The sequence below is a fragment of the Watersipora subatra genome, chromosome 3 (genome assembly GCF_963576615.1).
Source record: "Watersipora subatra chromosome 3, tzWatSuba1.1, whole genome shotgun sequence".
Lineage (NCBI taxonomy): Eukaryota > Metazoa > Bryozoa > Gymnolaemata > Cheilostomatida > Watersiporidae > Watersipora > Watersipora subatra.
In genome coordinates this window covers 51,740,548-51,757,562 of record NC_088710.1, presented here as the reverse complement: position 1 = coordinate 51,757,562, position 17,015 = coordinate 51,740,548, and the positions used below count along the sequence as shown (strand labels likewise).

At 34.9% G+C, this 17,015-nt stretch overlaps 1 protein-coding gene across 4 annotated transcripts in view; it reads right to left on the bottom strand.

Moving 5' to 3' along the window:
* LOC137391705 (protein boule-like) overlaps window positions 1-17,015 on the bottom strand; it is a 43,767-nt gene that overhangs the window by 7,356 nt on the left and 19,396 nt on the right. For 3 of the 4 annotated variants that reach the window (XM_068078234.1, XM_068078236.1, XM_068078233.1), the window contains exons 5-8: window positions 16,413-16,434; window positions 10,401-10,531; window positions 8,367-8,462; window positions 6,060-6,143 (exon numbers count right to left, since the gene is read on the bottom strand). In XM_068078234.1, the coding sequence (XP_067934335.1) occupies window positions 6,060-6,143; window positions 8,367-8,462; window positions 10,401-10,531; window positions 16,413-16,434 (333 nt within the window). The remainder of the gene's footprint in view (window positions 1-6,059; window positions 6,144-8,366; window positions 8,463-10,400; window positions 10,532-16,412; window positions 16,435-17,015) is intronic. The other variant, XM_068078235.1, reaches the window with a different exon arrangement.

Sequence of the window (17,015 nt, the reverse complement as noted above, 5' to 3'; positions counted from 1 at the left end):
CAAAATTTGATGTCATTTTTGTCTTTGTAGACTAATCCTGTCCAGAGATATGAGCGTTTGAATGAGGCCATCTTTTAAAATACTTCGATCGGGTGCTTAATCTGCGATGTAACAAAACGAGTGACACGTGAAAAAAGTCCACGAGCGATAAATATAAGATTTCTTCTTTAGCCAATCATCAACCCGAAATTTTTATATAGGTCATATTATATGTTATCGCTCAAAAAACGGCTTGTCCATGATTTTGAAGATTCTCGTTGTTAGGAATTTTACTCTATTACTAGTTAGTTACGCGCATTGACTAGTAGTAAATTCTAGTAGCTACATGCATCGACTTCGATATTTAATTTACTGATTTGACTGACACCTTCAATTTACTGAATTACTGCACCAACACATTTTATTGACCAATAACAGAATTGTAACAATGCTCAGTTCAGCGGAGAGGTGACTCAAAGTTTTTTGAGCGTTAGGTGATTAAAGTAGACAGGTCATGGTTAGAGCTGACAGGCGTGAGCAGCGTTATGCTCCAGAAAAAGACAGGAGAATGGAGTAAATTTATCTTCAACTTCGAATATCCTTCACATATATTCCAAACTAATAGTAATAATTTCAGTACTCACGAATACATCTACTAATAAGAATTTTAACTTTTTGCTATCACGAATCATCACTACATAACTTTTTAATCTTTTCACAACTTTTTATCGTTTCACCTAGCTATAACTTGCTTAAAAAACTTTTTGGCATTTTTATCTAGTAAATTAGATTCATGATTAGAATTTATGTTCATTTCTCACTTGTACAAAAGTGAGGAACATCCATTGATCAATGCTCATCTCAACTCTAAAAAACAAAGTTTCGAACTGTAGGCTTTGCGTATTTATGTTTTTGTTAAACATTTAGTCATTTTGAAAATTACACTTGCACTCAAATTGAAAGCTTTCAGTAGATATGCGTTAAAATGACATATATATGAAATGGTGTACATTGAACATACGAGTGACCGACTTCTTTCAGGCCAGCATTCTATGTGGGAAATTTTTCGACAAGTACATAAACAAAAGCAAATATTCATTGTTAGCATTATACTACCATTTACCATTAATTTTTATTCAGCACAGGTATATAACTACAAGTATCTATATTCAATTCATTAGCTATGGAATCTGAGACCGATACAAATGTTTCAAGACAAAGGAAAACTGATTTCCATGACAACAAAGTTGGATGCCATAAATAGGAAGACAGCGCTTGTATTGTTAATATTGCCAGGAATATGGTCACAACCAATCAACAATTGCAATTATTATTAAAAACAAAAAATCCGTTAAAGCCCGCACAATGAGGAGCTTACGCCTGACGACTTGAAGGAGTCGGAGGTCATGCGCGGGATCAGCATTCAAGAGGAGCAACCATTTAGTGGTATAGACAAAGTAGAAAAGACAGAAAAACCTACATTGGTCAGAAAGAATTCAAGCGTTTAATTTAATGATGTACATAAAAACAATTCTGTGCCATGCATGTATAATGTATATCATTAAGTTTTTTTTAGTGTGGCGCGTTTTTCATGTTTTATTCATTTCATTCTATGTTTTATTTATTTCATTTGGATTTTATGTTTCATTTTCCTGTTCATTCATGTCTTTGCAGGCGGGCCTGTTTTCGACTACGTAAATACAAATCATCGTATTGCATGTATAACTCATAACTAACTAGCTACTCAAGATAGTTGACGTATACACTACTTTCTAGAACTTGCTAAAGCCATGCCCTCGAGGGTATAAATACGTACAAACTTGTGTATGTAATGCTTACATTGATTCTTGTGCACATTTCATACAAGACAAACTACTGTACAACCTTCTCTGGATCCTTTTACAAAAGCTAGCTAGCAATTTTCTGCACTGCACCGGCATATATAGTGAAACAGCAAGCATCATATTCAATAAATGATCAAGTATTCTGTCCTCTACATCGCACCAAGTTAGTTTGCTTTCTTAGAGCACTCTCTGCACCAGTAAGAAACCTGTGTCTTCCTGACCATTTTTGCTTTTCAGTACCCGAAAGTAATAAGCTTTCTTTTGAAATCAGTAAAAAAATTGAACAGGATTATAAAACTTCTAGCATGCTAAAAAATGACATTTCATAACGTATTAAATTTATTTTCAAGTTTACAGTAACATAATTAGCATTGATACATACTTGGCTCCTCTCTGCTCTCGTCGCTACATGTACTAACTCAAGACACATTACTCTAAATGGATGTACGCCCTGCATAGTAAATAAAATTTTCATTTTTCTTTTCGATGGCCATTAAATGTGTGTGGGAGGCCGTTTTCGATAACTGCATCGCTCGACCTTTTTTTGTCTAATTTAGTTGGAAAAGGTTTCAACCAGACGCACTAAATACTATAGCAAGTGAAGACCGAAACTGATAAGAATAAGATTTTGGTATCAAAAAGTTGAAATTCAGTAGAATAGATAGAAATACATACTAAAACTTAGTTTTAAATGTGAGTTTAGCAAGCTAAACTTATTTGCAGTGAATTCAAAGTTTATGTTGTACATACATCTTGAAGGTAAAAATTTCTTACCGCAAGTAGTGCATTTGGCACACACATTATAATGTTGCATTTTATTGCAGAGCATAACCATCACAATACAATACAGTTAATGTAGGTAACTATAGTTCCTAAAGTTAACATAGTTTTGCTACTAATTTTCAATATGTACAGATTTTTATTAAAAAAAATTGACCATTTTTACACGGGGATGTTTGCATAGTATATTTACCATGGTCTTTATACCCCTACATACAATGTTTTACCGTACGATGCCAACCTTGAAACGGATCAACATCGTTTCTTGAGAGTGCACTGTATGAACTTCTCTCTGGTCAGCTGATAAAGCAAGCAGATCAAGTACAGAAGGTCCCCTACTTACGAACATTCGAGTTACGAACAACGGTACGTACGAACATGTCTGCGGGTATGTCCGCCGCTAATATAGAGCTATTAGCGACGGTATTACCGACATATTAGCGGCGGAAAGAGACACTACTCGGAAGCACCACCTAGCATCTACCTTCCTCTGCCCAGTTCGTCGCAGTGGATAAGTGCGTGAACATATCTCCAGTGCGCAAAGAACTTTTTATTTTTACTGTACATATTGTAAAGGAATTTGCCGGCATCTGCTTTGCACGATCTAGACTAATAAATAAAGAGAAGAGAGTATGCGTAGTTTCATTCAGCTTTTTATCAGCGAACGAAATTTCACTAGCCGAGGGGCGTACGGCTATCTGTTCTGCTCAGCTAAGTGAGCACCCTCCTTTATATACAATAATATCAACCGTTCCGGCTAACGGCAAGAACACCGGCTAACAAGGTGAATAAATAGGACCGCTAATGCGTTGGTATGACAACAATATAAGTGACGATAAGTGATAGCATAAAGAGGGAAACAGCGATATAATAAAAGGACAACACATACAATAAAATAAAATAAGACAACAACGATAAGTGATAGCATAACGAGTGAAACAATGATATAATAAAAAGGACAACATATACAATAAATAAGAAATGCAGTGTCATGGCCCGGCGTCCACCACAGTATTCTCTCCATTTTATTAAATTTTTTTTCAGTACAAACTAATACAGATTACTTATACAAGCCTTAAACATACTTATATAAACCTTCAATATACTTATATAGACCTTAAACATAACTTATAATACAGAATATAGCACTGAAACAACTTATGAAGGAATTCACCAATCGTTCCGAACGTAACTCGTTCGAAGTTGGGGAGCGTCTGTATTACACAAATTTGTTATGCATTACCAGTCAACGCGCATAGCTAAATTAGGGAACCGTATGTTTAAAGTTTGACTTGCAACAAAAATAACTTTGCAGTTATTTGGTAGCAAAAGGTTCACCATGTCTTACTCAGCTGTGTTGAGTAAAAATTAGTTTAATTTTTCAACCTTAGCTTATGGGGTGCATATCTTCCTCTGATAAACATGAAGAGCGTGTGGGTCACCTGATGGTTGAAAAATGCTGCAAAAATTGTTTACGTAATTTGGCAGAAAATATGGGTCACATGCTCAGATTATGACTAGATGATTAGACCAAGCTGAAACGAAACTGTAAAGTAGCGAGCATTTATATTTGATAAGGGGTTCCCTGTAGAACCTGATGTGTTTGCCATAAACTAGCGTTATGGGAAGTGTTACATTGAGCCTTTTATTTCATGTGATAACAGCGCGTGTCAAAACAAACACGTCAAGTTGAGTACAGTAATACTTATCCTACTTATCCTTACTAATAATACTTGAGTACAGTAATACTATCACTATACAGTAATACTTCAACTTACGAGTGCTCCAACGTACGAGAAACTTGAGATACGAGCCAGCTTTTAAGCAAGTTTTAGCACTAACATACGAGCCATGTTTGAGATACGAGCACGTGAGTCAGTTGCCAAGTATGCCGGAGGTGTTTTATGACAACAGCATCACTCTGTATTTTTCAACTGCTTAGGTTATACTTTTGTAGCGTGTTTTTGTGCGCGCTTTTCAGTGCAGAATTATGTGAATTAAAAGTACTGCGCGTAGACCAAAAGTTTGCCAGTAAAATGAAAAATAATGCAAAAAAAGCAAATGATAACAATTGATATTAAACGGAAAATTATTGAAAAATATGCGAAATGTGTATGCGTGATTGAGCTAGCTCAGCAATATGACAGAAATACATCCACAATTATCAAACAGAAGGATTATATTCAGGGCATTTAGCTCGCAAAAGGACTAACCATAGCTTCTAAACGGCGCAGCGATCTTCACGACCGCTGATGGAGAGACCGCTCAGGCAAGATAAACGATAAACAATTGGCCGGTGACAGCGTAACTGAAACGACGTTATTTGAAAAGGCCGGTGCTATCTATCAAAACTATAAAAATAGACATTCGGACAAGTTGGCTAGTGGTCGTGCATTAGATCTTTGTGACGACACCTGTGTTCGTCCTAATCGCAACATATTGAAAGGGTGACAAAGGCAAACGACCTTAGATAGGTTCATCTTAAAACGGCCGGCTAGTCATGAAAGCGAAAATAAGGAAAAATTAGCCAACCAGCGAGAAACTTCAAACTATGAACGCCGAAGAAATTTTAATTACGTTAAGTTGATAATGAAAGTTTGCTTTTAGATTTGCTTCTAAGTTTGTTTTTTAAAACTTTGATAAAATCCAAATTTATCAAAGTCAACTGTTGTAATGAAGGAAAACTTATATCTCCCTCTCTGACAAATGTTAGCGTTGGCTGCTATTGTATGTATTTAATTTTACATTGTAAAATATCACATTTCCTTGCATTATTTTTTATTTGTTTCTTTTTGAAAGCATGTGGTTAGTTAGGACAATAACCAACATGTTCTTTCAGCTACAATATCTTGTTTTGAGTGTTTAATTTACATTTTTTAGAGTATGGAAACCAATCAATATATATTTAATTGTTCTATATATAAATAAATTGCACCAACATACGAGTAAATTTACATATGAGCTCAGTCTCGGAACGCATCAAGCTCGTAAGTCGAAGTATGACCATACGTCATCAAAATAAAGGGATTCTAACCTACAGCCATTATTTCAAATGATCGTTTTTGAGCTTTTAAGAGCTAAAGAATCTTAAGTTTCAAGCTCTTAAGAGCTTAAGAACCTTTAACGCAGCAGAGTAAGACATGGTGAACATTTTGATGCCAAATAACTGTAACATAAATTTTGTTGCAAGTAAACCTTTAAAGGTTCAAATATTGCGTCATTCAAAAAAGAGCAAAGCGCAGATATAAAAACAATGGTGGGCAGAATTTGGCGGTTGAAGAATAAAAGGTTCTACTACAGTAATGTAGAACCTTATTGTGGGTAATGAAATGTTCCAATTTTTGTACCAACTTGTAACAAGTAGTTTTATATAATTTAGGTACTGTCTCATACTGTACAACATACACAGATTTCATTTCAAAGATGCTAGGTTATCCACTAAAAAAAATAATTTACCTGAAAGCCCCATTGCTGAGTTGTCGCAGGATTCGTGTATTGAATAGTAGGCGTAGATGGAACTTGGTTTGGCAATGGTGTGGCCTAAAATACACACTCAATTGTTGAAACATTGAATACACTAGCAAAATGTTAACCTGTAGAGATAGACGTTGGTAGCAATATTTACCCATAAATGTATAGTCAAACATGGATAACCCAAACTTCACGGGACCGAGCGAAAGTGTTTGAGTTATCAGAGCGTTCAAGTTATCGGAGCACTGTCGCAAGTGCATGTGTTTATCAGCAGATACATGTACATATACAAACTATATATAAATCTAAAGCATAGATCGCTTGTTGCAAGTTGAAGGGTTTCTCATGTGAAACTTTTCAAAATTTTATCAGAAGTATAGATATTTTCTATCACTTGAGATTTGTTTTAGGTGATGTGGCTGCCAGGACGTTTTCAGATTAAAATTAGCAAACTTGATCGCGGTTAAAACGCTCAGAAAAAAAAAACATCTTCTTCTGAGCGTTTTATTCACGATGAATTTTGCCGAGTTTATTCCAAGGTTTCCACGCTTTCCCTTGCTTTCGATGGGCTACCGCAGAGAGGATTTTTGGTAAAATTTTACCTATTGCAAACCTTTAGAAAAGTCGTTAACGAAAATATTTTGCCGATGAATAATGACGCCTAAGAACTACTAAAAGTTCATTTTTATCTCTATGGCTTGGAATAAAGTGATATTCCAAAGTGATAACAACTGTCTCGGTAGCCATTGGGCAAAAAACTGTTCGCATTAATGATGCCAAGTTCAAGTTATCTAAAGCAACTCATCAAGAGGTGGGAATGAACTAAACAAATCCATTCGAGTTAACAATGTGTTCGAGCTATTCGTGGATGAGTTATCCGAGTTTGACTATATTTTGTCGCATATATTGTAACGAATTGCTAAAGCCGTTTCAACTATCCGTTACCTGACAACATTGGGAACATTTCTAATTTATGGCTAATAACAATCATGTATTTTCAGTTTTTTCAAGTTTCATGATACTAATGTTTTGGAAGCTCGGAACAACTCCCGCCCAAATCTTTTACGCGCACACGGAAGAAAACTAAAATCAACTGAGTGAGAATCTCACCAGTTTGTTGGAAGAACCAAGATTCATGAATTTGATAAAGATCACTGCAGTGATTGTAGTTATGAAAAGAAGGCCAGGTAACACTAGGCGTGTTGAACAACTATCTTCCGAGCAGCTCATCAATGCCAAGCTGTCAGCAATATGTGTATGTCTGTCTGCATTCCAGCTATAGCCATTATTAGAATAACTGCAGCTGGACAACAATGCTGACGCAATGTCATGGGGTACTGTCATTAAATGCCTAGCAGCTTACTGCAATTTTCCATTGGCAATGTGCCAGGCTAATAGCTTGCAGGTTACAGTTGTTTGACAAAGTTTTAAAGCTGTTACAGTTTTCATTTCTCTCTTCAATTATTCAAACTATACAAAACACTTCTCTTATGATATGTAGTTTGAAAGTTAGAATGGTAAATGTTGTTATATGTTAAATACAAATCAATTATCTGTCCAGACTTTTTTTATTACCCGAGCAACGCCGGGTAGCACAGCTAGTCTTATATAAATTCCACCCAAAGTAAAAAACTAACATGAAGCTTTCGCTTTGTATTACATAAGAAATTCCATACAGCGTAAAGCGTTAAGTTGACCATTCAATACAAGAACTTGTATGGTAATGCCTTGCCCCTCTATGACATTCATATGTGTAGAGGGTTGCAAAACGGTGGTTACATGCAAACCCATTTGCTTTTTGCGTTATTTGAGAGATATAGTTGCCCTGAAAGTTCGTTAGTTTGTAAGATGCCAGCATTGAGATAGTTCAGTTAAACCTCACCATGAGTAACTAGTACAATATCCTAACATTTCATAAACAAGACAAGATTGTGATGAAATGATGAGTGTCATTGAGAAATATTTTGAGCTGCACATCTAAAATGGGTGGTCAACAGTCTATTTTCACTCACAATGTATGACTTGAAACTGATCAATTTTCTTGATTTTGAAGCATCAACGCCTGTATATTTGCTGCAATAGAGTGCATGAACCCTCGCAAACAAATCTGCGAAATTAGACCTATGCAATGACAAGTTGGTGGCATTTAGCACAATGTTTTGATAAAACTTTCTCAATTAAACAGATTCAACTTTGTGAGATGACTGTAAGTAATAAACTTTTGAAAAGAAAATTGAGTTTATAAATCTGTTTTGGATGAGTTAACTTCATTAATAGGTATAAGATGCTTACCGCAGTGTAGGTATATGGTTGCTGCATGTACAATGATTGCAGTTGTGCTGGAATAAGCATATTGGAGAAATTATGAGCTGGTATTTGAGGCTGCACCTAAAAGATCGAATTATTCTTTAAACAATTGTGAATAATGAATAGGACATTGGCCGGGTTGGACATACAGAAGATCTATTTTATCAAACGTTAGCCCTTGTTGGTTATATGCACCTTAATCAATATACCGAAATGAACTAGTTAAACGTTCTAAACTTGTTATGATGTAAAAAGATTAATAAACAAAATCATGTAATAAACAAAATCATCTTTTTTGTTAGCGATAGAGCCATGTACAGTTAGCAGACAAGCAAGTCAAAATACGTTAAGTTTAAAGAGAGCTTACCATAAAACCTTTATTTGACCGCCACCTCAATTTGACCGCCACCTCAATTTGACCGCCACCTCAATTTGACCGCCACCTCAATTTGACCGCCACCTCAATTTGACCGCCACTTCAATTTGACCGCCACCTAAGTTTGTCCGCCACCTCAATTTGATCGTCTTTGATCTTTATAAACCCATAATAGCACGTAATAAGTACAAAAATTTCCACAAATGGTACTAATAATCACTCGGTTACATTAATAACAATTAATTATTTTGTTGTTGCGATACGTATCAGTTTGTTTTCTAACTCCAAAAACTTTATGGTTTTTCGTTAGCTTAAGGCAACACCGTAGAAATACTTAAATATATGATGTCACTAGTAGTTCTTTGTTTAATGCGGTCTTGATAGTTTGATGTAAATAAAAACTGATTTCAAAACTACGATGGAATCTGTAACACTATTTTGAGGCGAAAAATTCTGCTCAGTACGCACTTCTGCGTAACATGTTGAGTTTACACATGTCCAAAAGCTTCGCTCTATTTGCCTGAAATAATTTAAATGGCACCGCGTGAGATTGCCAGTGTTAAAAAATTGTTTGGCGTTAATTTTGACTAGTTGAGCAGTGCAGAAAAAGGGTTACGGCGAGACGACACTGTGGAAGGTATTGAACAATCAGAAGATGAAATGGGTCCAAACAAAAGCAACAATCAGAACATAACTGACCAGGGAAATAATGCAATTATTTTTGTTTCAAAAATGTTAATTTTTATTTTTGTGCGTGTTATAAAATTATTGTTATTATATAACTTATAAATTCTAGCAAAGATATCAATGAGCTTTTATGCAACAATGTTAAATATAGTTATAAAATATAGGTATAGCTTATATATAGGACAGCTCCAACAAATTGCAACGCGGGCTATAGATCAAGTGGGCTTTATTAAAGCACATAAAGTATTTATTATATATTTCAATAGATCAGAGTCTTGGCTTTCGAATGAGCTATTGTTTGCCATGGTGAGACAGACAATGGTTGGTGTTTATAGGATTTCCCCAGAGCTCTATCGCGAAAAAGTTTACTGGCAGTCTCAAATTGTGACGTCACAATTCTCATATTCGTTGTTGTGTGCTCTTACCCCCTCGTAAACCCCCAACATACATGTAAATACCGTAATCGTGAGCACCAAACTAAGTGAAAGTACCAACAGAAGAGTTATCGATACAAACCAATAATAACACAGTTACTATACAGTTATTAATTTGAAAAGTTATGTCTAGCTTTTTATTTGAAATGCCAAATGGGTAGTTTGAAATGATAGTGAAACAGATTAGGCAATCAACGTATATTCGATATAGTGTAAAATCCCAAAAACGTTAACTATTTCAGGAAGGCATATTTACGTTGTAGGACTGTCTACTGTAAATACTATGTTCAATGTGTCATACTTGATTATTAATACTATTAATTCCTATTACAGCCTAAAGGTAAAGAGGCATAATTTAATCAAGGCAAACACGAAAAGGATGTATCTTGATTAAAAATGTTACTAAACGTGTAAAACAGGCTCAATCATATTTGAAGTAACTCTCATTTAATATTAGCACTTTCTCACATCCAAAATGTGTGTATTCAACGCTGCCAAAAAGGGTTGTGTATTATTGCCTACCTGTTGTTGATGAAGTGCTTGTTGATATCCATCATTTGGCATTACAGCAAGCCCTCCAGGAGCAGCATAGCCGTAGGCACCAGCCGAAGTGAGAAACATCGTTGCTGCACCCGAAACGGATGGTATACCATCTACAACATTCCAAATTGTAGTGATCATTACTGTTACCCTTGCAACAACATCTATATCAGTTAAGTCTGATTGACTGCCTATTTGTCAGATATGACATGTTGCAAAAAGCCTTTTACAATGGTACAGCAATGTTTAGCAACATGCTGTTACACGGTACAAGATTATAGCGTACAAGAAAAAGTTGGATGGATTTTAAGCTCACATATGAGAAAGCATTGCCTGAAACACAAAATTGGATTTTAATATCAACAAAGTAGCAATTGAATGGGCCATTATATAAAAAGTAAATAAAAGTTTTTCCCTTAGTCTCATGCCATCCCTTTTTAGATGTGCTGTATAGTGGAGCCTAGATTAATTTCCCTATTTTATAATATCTGCTAGATGTTAAGATTTTATTAACATTGAAAGGAATGTTGATCGAAAAAAGTTGCTGAAATATTGCACAGATAAATAATTGGAGAAGTTAGTGTTGGCCTGGGGTTTTTCAACTTGTTGGATATGAACAAAGTACTGTGAAGCCTCCACATACAAAATCCCAAATCGGAATTTGGGATGAGACCTTATATATACATATCCCAGTTGCATGAAAGCGCATTCTCCTACATTACAAAACTGAAAACTATCTTTTGTGATAATTTTAGTAAACATTTTGCAAGACTATTTACCAGTTTTTAAACTCTCAGGTAGATGAAAGCATTTAAACACCTATGAAAGCAAAAAAGGGTTTCAAAAAGCATGTTTTGTAATATTTTGGACTGCTGGGCATTACATTTAGCCTCTTTATTGTTTTATTAGCTATTATCATTATTTAGTTCATTACGTATGACAGCTTGCACTAAAATATTTCCAGCCTGCAGAGCGGCTTTGCATTTAATAAAAAATCTCATTTACCGACAGTTTGGCAAATATTATGACAACATTCGCTTTTGCTTCACTGCTAATGGCAAAAATAATACTTGAATTTTTTTAACTCTTTTGTGCTGAATGAGCAGTCTCTACTAAATGTCTGTAGTTTGACTTGCAAATAATTTTATTTGAATATGTTCAATTGTCAAATTTTCATGTGGTATGTTGATGTCACTTCATCCTGTGAGTTGTCTTACGAAATCAGTTGCCGCATTAACCCTCGGGGCAAAATGTAACGAATTATTCATTCATTTCGTGATTTCGGTCAGAATGAAAGAATAGTTTGTTACATGTGACGATAATTTTAGACTTTTGTTTCCTTTTATGGATAAAATCAGGCATTGCTTCGGTAAAACCTTTATAACCGTATGAGTGATACTATATAACTATTTACTAACCAACCACAGACTGTTATTGCCATCATAACATACGTCATACCATGATGTATGAGTGACCCAACCTACGAAAAAATCCATATGCAAGCAAAATTCTGAGCTAGTTTCTACCTTGAGATACGAGAAAACTTGGAACACAAGCAGATTCCCTATGCGGCCACTAAGTGGCCAAGTGTGCAAGTAGCCGCTCTCGAGAACAGCGTCGCTCGGCCTTTTCCGTCCAATCAGTTTGAAAACAGTTGTAAAAAGGCTAGCTAAAAGTTATAGTGAAAGCGAGGCAAAAAGCCGGAGAAATGACAGAAAATTCAAACTACGGCAAAATTTGTGTCAAGTTTAGTAAAAAGATTAAAACTTAGCTTTGAGTATGCATTTGGTAAGCTAAATTTGTTCAAGTTAAATACAAAGTTTATGTTAGGTTACATAGCGTCACAAAAGTCTAGTGTACTGAATGCGATGCTGTCAAGCCTTTCAACGCCGTTAGCCCCTATTTCTGTCTTGAAGGTAAGAACTCCATTTAGCCCTGTGCATTGTAATGTTACAATTTATTGCAGATCATAACCATTAAATAGGTATTTGTTACTTTGTGATCATAGGTAGTGAATTACAACAATTAAAAACACGTTTTTCCACCATAGCATCATTTTAGGTGGTTTTTTATAATATGGAACCGGATTAACTTGTATTCAGTTATTTTTATATAGAGCAAATAACTGAGATACTAGAAAATCGGCATACTAGCTCAGTCACAAAACGCATTAGGCTCATATGTCGAGGTTTGACTATTTTCAAATAAGAGCTGCTTTGCGTGAGTGTAAAAGCTCTTACCATGAGCACAAAAGCAGGCCAGAAAAAGGCTAAATGCACCGGTTCCGTTGCATTTCTTTTTCGATGAATTTTCACATACGGCTTTTCTTCAAGTGCACGCCTTTGCTATTGTACAAAACAGTCAAGTAAAAGGCTACCAGCTGCGTGCTGAGCATGGTTAGAGTTGTAGTTGTTGAAATCAAGTTAGTATGTCATTTTGTATAAGCCAGACTTAATAGTTTGATAACTTTTTGCATTCTAGAGTTGGCTTATATGTGGAGATACACAGTAATTCAGGTAATTTCATTATGCATTGAAACAGGCACAGTACATGAAAATAAGTAGACCTTAGAAAATTTTGATTAAATGTAAAACCATGAGTAAAGCAGTAATCAGTACAATGAGATTTGCATTGTTATTCGCAATTACAAGAGAATGGAAGAGTAGTCTTGGCGAATTGTTGAATGAGACGAAAAAGGTATGTTGAATTGGTGTAGGTGATTCTTTAGTAACATAGCTGAACTGATTGACTTACGCAAAACGAAAATTGATTAACGCAATTTAATTTTTTGTTGCTATTAAGATATTTTATCTTGAACTTTTTTGATGCCAAACAACGAAAACTTAAATTTGGATTTGTGTACACTTGCCATAAAGAGTCGTTGCATTTAGGTATATCAATGTTGATCAATAAAGGTAGTTATTCCAATTGTTTTGCAAATCTTTGTGAAATAATCATCTAGAAACTAAAATCATTGCCCTTCACTTTAAATTGATGATGCAGTGAATCTCATCAGCTAAAAATGTTTTGTATAGGTTTTAACTAACATAGTCAACATGCTTCATGAAACACTCTGGAACATAGACAAGTATGTATCGTAAACTTTGAAACCTTTTTTGTATAATATAGAATTTTTAGGCAAGATGCTTTTTTGGCAGTGTTAAATAATCTTATGTCAATTTCTCGATAAACTTGTCTAATAAAATTAAGCAGTTGAAATGTAATATATTTGGTTAAAAGGTAAACACCTGAGAAATTTTTCCATTCAATTTCTTCACAGATAGGCAAGTTTTCGTTTTGAGGAATCTATTAAATGTTCAGGCGATTTGTGAACATAAAATTTGGTCATAAGAATAATCAGAATGCTGTTGCATTTAAGCAGTTGCCAAATTGGTTGTAATGCACTTTAATATTACCAAAGGTAAGAACTAATATTGCACTAAAAGTTTTTTAAACTATCCGTAAGAGAAAATAAACTTGTTAATCAGATTGTTAGTGTGCTACTGGACTTCCATAATGGTAAATTAGAAATTCTCAGTCCTTGTATTAAAGTATGTTGGAAGATACAAAAAAGTATATAGCTCGAAGCAGTAATTTGAGAAAGCAAAATACCCAGCATAATAAAATAACATTTTCTTGTTGCAGAAGGTGAGAAAGATCATCTGGCAGTGAAAAGGTCAAGTACAGGTAAATTGAGATGCCGACTTAGCAGATTATGTGTTGGTGTAGGTGGTGAAGGACAAAATGGAATATGAAAAACTTGATTACCGTACTTTTCGGACTATAAACCGCACCCCTATATAAGCCGCATCTGCTTCATTTTCCAGAAACGAATCTAAAACAATACATAGGTCGCACCTTTGTATAGGCCGCAGAACTCAGGACGGTGCTTTTTAACACGGCAGCAACTTTGCTGTTTAAAACGGAAGTGTCTAACGGCCGTTTCGTATTAACTGACGGTTTTCAACAGTGCCTAGCCTCTAGCCTTTCACCGCTAGATGCGCACTAACAGGATATTCTGGTTAATGCGCCCTAGCGGTCAAAGAAAAAGCCACAGAATATCCGCACCCTTATATAAGCCGCATGGCTCAAATCATCAAAAAAGGTAGGGACTAATAGTCCAAAAAGTATGGTACATATACATTACACAAAAGCTCGATTTTAATTTTTCGTTTTTACATGTGTGATACTTTGTATTTAACTTTCTTTAATTGCCGGTATAGCCTTGCTCCATTTTCATCCGCTTATGGTTCTTCGCAACATTTCTATTTATTTTTAATCAAATATTTCAGAGTTTGCTCATCCTTTTCATAATCTCTTGCATTGGTCTTTAGAAAAGCATTCATGCCTTTCCACTGCTAAAGCTAGTGGCATAAACCTTTTTAGGATTTACAATTTAAAAAAAATGGAGATAGGCCCTACACGATTTTAAACATAAAAGGGTATGAAGCACTGTTCGACACCATAAAACTTCACAATGTTAAACTGCCATGTGACCATTTCATTGGAGAAACTTTTGTTAATGAATGAGAACACTGTTACAGTATACCCTCGTCATACGATTTTAATTCTTTTCAGTGTTGGTTTCGTAGAGAAAATGTCGCATAGAGGGGTATTGTCTAATGCAAACACTCTTTTGTAAAAATCAAAATTTTAAATATGTATTGCACGTATTAAAAATTAGTAACAAACATGGTAACGCTAGTAACTATAGTTACCTACTAACAGTACCTTGAATGCATTTAGTTGCAATCAAAATCTGCAATAAAATGTAACATTTCAATGCGCACTACATACCATAACGAGTTCTTGGTTTCAAGACAGACAAAAGATAAACATGGAATTTATCTTGAATGAATTTAGCTTACTAAACACACACTTGAAGATATGTTCTATCATTTTACTAAACTTTGTCGCAGGTTAAAACTTTATCAGCTATCTGTTTCCGGTTTTACTTTCACTATAACTAATAACGAAAAACAATTAACAGATAGCCCAAGCATCGTATCTCGTTCATGCGTTATAGGAGAGATTTAGGCAAATAACATATCGGCATCTTTGTTAATCCAACAAACATGGCACAGCGACTGTCAAATTTGAACTTCAAAATAGATTTTTGTTAATATCGTATAGAAAAAATGCTGTGGCGAGGGCAAAAAACATCGCAAAGCGAAAAAATCGTATAGCAGAGTCATCATAATTCGAGGAGGGGGGGGTGGGCTCCTTGTATTAATAGTTTTTTGCTAACAAAACCTTGTTCAGTAACGCATTGCCTGGATTTTCAGGATTTCCTATTTGTATAGGCAGTTCCAGAATCATTGCAACCGCCCAGTACCATTTGTAGTACAGTGCACATGCTTCAAAGGGAATGTTTAACCATGAAAATGCATTATGAGGTGATGCTTTAGCAATAACTTAAAACACTAATTGTTTTGTTAATAGTAAAACTCACACCAACACAGAGGTGCTAACAATTGTTCTAGCCATTAAAATTGTAGCAACATCTGGTTTTGGCAACACTCATACCTGCGGACCCATTATACCAACACGGCTTTTTCAAGAAATGTCACATAACCACAATAACTTGCCCAAAGCCTTGAGATGCTGAGTTGGGATGGACTTGCTTGATAGCAAAAATGATATGTTATCAGTAGCCAGCATTTTTGAACAAACTAAATACAAATGTAAAGTAACAAAAAAGTGTTAAAGTTTTTTGCTTGCTTTGTCGTATTAAAATATCTTCAAATACATAACACAATCACATCTAAAAAGCTGCAAACATTACAACACGTATTATCCATAGAAATTGAAAACAATTGTATAGTCAATGAGATACATTTTGAATGTTTGCCGACCTTTATTCTAGCTTATAGATACACATCAAGAATTAATCATGTAATTGAAAGATTAATGACTATATTTGACATACATGTATAAGCTGGTTTTTACTGATTTGAGTTAGACAATTAGAATGTTGCAACAAATAATACTCACCGACAAGCCGTGGATACAACTGCTACAAAATGAGAAACAAACATGTAAAATGATTTGCATATAGTAGGATCTAATTTATGAATTTACAATTACATGTAGAATACAGATACAAAATACCACTTAACGGATACCAAAATTTTATAAACGCACATCCTTTATTTTCATGGAATCCAATAGTCAAAATCGGAATTCAATCGTCAACCCAAGAAGTTGCAGAGCTGTCTCTAACTACACTTGGCTATAATAAAGTATTGAAACGTCGAAAATTAGTGTGTATAGAAAAACTGTGTATAGACAAACCTTGACATACAAATTGTTTCGACATGCATTGCAAAATTTAACTAAATCCTGATCTTGACACGCTAATTACTTTCCTTGATACAGCATCCAACAATGCTAGAAACATTGGATTTGTGAGTAAAGAGCTAACTTTTAAATGTAAAACAAAAATAATATACCTATATTTAAAATAATATATCGTAATTTTCAAACCTTCCCCTATCGTTGTGTTATATTAGAGGTGGCATTCAAATAGAGGATGGCGTTGTACTTTTCTAATTGCTCAGCAGAATTTTGAAATTTAACCCACTCACGGGTGAAGCA